Raw genomic sequence first — 3,727 nt, 5'->3', positions numbered from 1 at the left:
CCACAGCGTCCCCCACCCCCAGCCCACAGGCAACCAGGCCCAGCGTGGGGGCTGCAGAAGGTCCCAGGACAGCTGGGAGCTGTCGGCCGTGTGGGCAGGGGGCGACTCATCACGGGGTCCCTCTGCGGGCCCACTCCGCCTCTGCCTGGACCGCCTTCGCCATAAATCTCTCAGAGCAGCACACTCAAAAAGCCACAGAGCCCAACGTGTGACCACAAAGCCGCTCCATTATTAAGTCTGTAATTGCCGAGAATTAATTTGCTAATTGCAAGCAACTAATCTGAGTCCTTTTTGTTTTATATCAATTAACAGAGCAATTTAAAAAAAGCAATCTCCTTCATCGCTCCTGCCTGGCAGACTCAGCCGGAGCTAATGAGACGAGGCCACCCTTCTGCAACCTTATTAGTGGCTCCGTTCTCCGGCGGCCTCTCCCGCGAACGCGGTGACTTTTGCAGCGAGGTGTCCTCCATGTGTCGTGGCTCCGATGCCACGGTGCCAGGCGAGGCGGCTCCCCGGGGCCCTCGGAGCCTCCCCAGGACACGCAGCACGGGACTGTGGTGGTCGGTGGGTGCCGGGCACCCGGGGGGTCGCCCCTGCCCTGCCGGCGGGCCCGAGGTGGCTTTCCCATGGCCCGTGGATGCAGGGAGCCCTCGGGCACCGTGGAGCCGGGCCTGTGCCTGGAGGCCCCATCGAGACAGAACCGATGCTCCCGGACACAGCGAGGTGCCAGCGCCCCGGTCCCCGGCCACCAGCCTGAAAAGCCAGCTTGTCTACAACCAGCCCCGCCCGGGGGGGGGGGTGGGGGCGGGCCACTGGCCAGCTGTGGAAGAAGGATGGCCACGGGGGAGGGTGTTGGCTCAGGAACTCTGTGTCTGTCCCGCCTCCACCGGGCGGGAGTCCCAGGCCAGCCTGGCTGTGTGGTGACTCAGGGGCCCTTGTCAAGTTCTCACCTGCCGACCTCACCTTCCTCCTCCGCCGAGGGGACCGGACCGCTACACTCCCGCTGCAGGACCAAAGCCAGGGCTCGGCAAACGCACCCGCACCCTGGCTGGCAGCTGTGTGCCATGTAGTGTCCGCCCTTGAGGGGGCTGCCTGGGGAGACCCCCCCACCCACCTCGTCCGGTGCGGGAGGCCCCGGGTGACCGTCGTCCTGTCCCTTCCCCGACCCCAGGGCCGACTCTTCAAGCATGGCCTTGGGCGTCTTGGCCCTGAGATCAGAAGGGCCCATCATTCCAGTCTCCCATGTCCCGCCTTAGCCCGCCCCCCATCCCACGGGTTCCTGTTCCTGTCACTTGCCCTCACCCGTCCTCAGACCGCCCCTGCAGACCCGAGCCTCCCCGGCCCTCTGTCTTTCTTGGGCTCCTCTGCAAACCGCGACCCCCAGGGTTTAGTTTTCACCTCCAAGCCTGCAGCTGGAGGGCCAGCGCCGTCCCGACACCCGTGGCCCCCTCCCTGCCCTTCCCCCAGCTGCCCTCGAGGTCACTGGAGTCCTTGCCCCGCTGCCCGGGAGAAGACCGGGCAGGCGCCTCCGTCCTGGCTACCAGGAGGGGCTGCCCAGCTCTCGAGGACACGTCCGAGGTAGAACTGAGTGAGACCTTCAGGGCCCCAGCACAGCTGGCTGTCCCCAGGCTCTTCCATCGGGGTGTCTGTTCGGGGGTCTCAGCGGTGCTAAGCACATTTTCGTTCCCTGATGCAACACCCGCTCCAGGAAACTGCCCCCCACCCATCAGTGGGGTCTCCATCTCCAGTGCTCGGAATGCACCCTCAGATGCCTTGACTCGGTGACGGGCGGGGACCGAGGGCTGCCTAAGGGAGCGGGCGGTTCTTCGGGCCCCCACGGCCGGGATGGGACCAGGCATCCCCCGGTTGGGGCCCTGCGGGTCCACAAGGGGCAGGGGCAGCACTAAACGGACGGGCCCGGGGGCCACACCTCACCCTTGACAACAGGCCATGCGGTCGAGTCCTGAGCGGAGCCACCCGACTCTGAGGCGGCCCGGCCTTTGTGTCCGAAGACAAGGGCTGAGCCTGCAGATCAGCGCTGGAGCTGGGGGTGTCGGGATGGAGGGGGGTGGCCACGGGACCCGCTGCCCCTCCACGAGGCCGGAGAGCAGCGGCGTCAGGACGGTCCGCTTCCGTGCCACTGGGGGGGCAGCCGGGCTCGGGCCGGGCCGTGTGGCCTCTGCTCCCCTTCTGGACGCGGCAGAGTCAACGGCTGCTATTGTTTTCTGGTTGGGTGGCCTTCACCCGTGTTCAGGGCTGCGATGGCTCTTGTGTCTTTCCAGAAGGCCTCCTTTGGAATGGAGGTTGACACACATGTACACACACATATACTCACATGCCACGCACGTGTGAGCACACACACACACACACACACAGATGGCTTATGCCACCCAACCTCCGTTTGGCTGAGGGGCTGCCGGGTCCTGGTGCCACGTGGTTGGCGGAGACGGGGGGAGTGGGGGTCCTCGTGTTAAGAGAAAAGGCAGTGGTCACGAGTCTGCCATTCCTGGAACCACACGTGAAGACCGATGGGTCTGATGTGGCTCATCTGCACTGAGGGTGCCGGGTCCGGGTCTGGGGGCAGGTGCGGGAGGGTCGTTCCTGGGCCCGTTTGCTGCTAACGAGAGCCGCCCCGTCACCCCATCAACGTGCCTCCCTGCACCGATAGCAGAGATCCGGATTTCTGCCCCCAGAGCCCACATCACAGGGCCAAATCTCGCAGATTCCAGCTCGGGGAGCCCCGCCGTCCACCCGGTCAGGCAGAAGCACACCCACCTTTGAAGAGCACCTTTCCGTGCAGGGGCTGAGCTGCTGGGGGCCTTTCGTGGCCCCGTCTCTGGGGCTAATGGCTTTGTCCCTTCTCGTGAGCCGGAAGCTGAGCCTCTTGCTGGGAGCGCCATCCGGCCTGGGCCGCGGAAAACACGCTGTGTGACTGTAACCCTCAGTCGGGCACTAACTATATTTGACGGGGGGCCGGCGGGCTCTGTGCACCTCACGGCCTCGGGGGACACACACGGGGTGAGCGTGCGTACGTGTGTCTGTGTGCACACAGGCGCAGGCATCACGGGGCGTGCGTGCATACGTTCACACGTACAAGGACGCACACGCCTGCGGGCACGTGTGTGTGTTCACACGTGTGAAGAAGCACGCACGCAGGCACGTGCATCTGTGTTCCCAGGCCCGCATTTATGAGCACACGTGTGTGCATCACCTGTGTGCCCTGTGTGTGTTCACAGCCATGTTTACAGACAGCAGGACAGGGAACCCTCGTTTTGACAATGGGACACGAGCTGTTCTGATGTTTATGTGACGGAGGTGGCGCGAGAGGGGCGATTTGGAAGCAGATAAAAGCCTGTCCCAGGTTTACAGCCCGGCCGGTCCCTGAACGATCGGCCGTGCCGAGGGGTTATAGGAACCGACGGAAGCACACGCAGGTGGGCACCGTGCCAGCTGAAAACGTGCACGTCGTCCGTCAGCCTGAACAGCCCTCAGCTCCGTGAGCCCCTGGGGGGAGCGGGGGCCTGGGGTCTGCCTTGTTCAGGTCGGCTGGGAGACAGCCCCTCCTGGTGCCCCCCCAGAGCCGCTGAGAGGACGCGCCCCCCACCCCACCCCACGTGTGGCTCACGAATGTGTAATGCCTGCGGGGACACCTCATTGGCTTGTCTGGTCAAGACACACGGACCTTTATCTGGGTGCAAAGGAGGGGCCGCCGGAGCTGTCATGGGGG

At 64.8% G+C, this 3,727-nt stretch overlaps 1 protein-coding gene across 2 annotated transcripts; it reads right to left on the bottom strand.

Moving 5' to 3' along the window:
- Window positions 1–341: 341 nt before the first annotated feature.
- On the bottom strand, window positions 342–1,712 carry LOC122236925 (collagen alpha-2(I) chain-like). Of its 2 annotated transcripts, XM_042979683.1 has the most exons (3): window positions 1,115–1,712; window positions 951–1,003; window positions 342–753 (listed from the first exon to the last, which is right to left on the bottom strand). In XM_042979683.1, the coding sequence occupies exons 1-3, from the start codon at window positions 1,229–1,231 to the stop codon at window positions 360–362; spliced, it is 564 nt and encodes a 187-aa protein (XP_042835617.1). In that variant the 5' UTR covers window positions 1,232–1,712; the 3' UTR covers window positions 342–359. The 2 variants fall into 2 exon arrangements, with proteins under 2 accessions (XP_042835617.1, XP_042835616.1); XM_042979682.1 differs by having other exon boundaries at window positions 951–1,712.
- Window positions 1,713–3,727: the final 2,015 nt, after the last annotated feature.

Source organism: Panthera tigris, chromosome A3 (genome assembly GCF_018350195.1).
Source record: "Panthera tigris isolate Pti1 chromosome A3, P.tigris_Pti1_mat1.1, whole genome shotgun sequence".
In the NCBI taxonomy this organism is placed as follows: Eukaryota; Metazoa; Chordata; class Mammalia; order Carnivora; family Felidae; genus Panthera; species Panthera tigris.
Note: the sequence above shows the minus strand (reverse complement) of the source record. Positions and strands in the feature narration are given on the sequence as shown.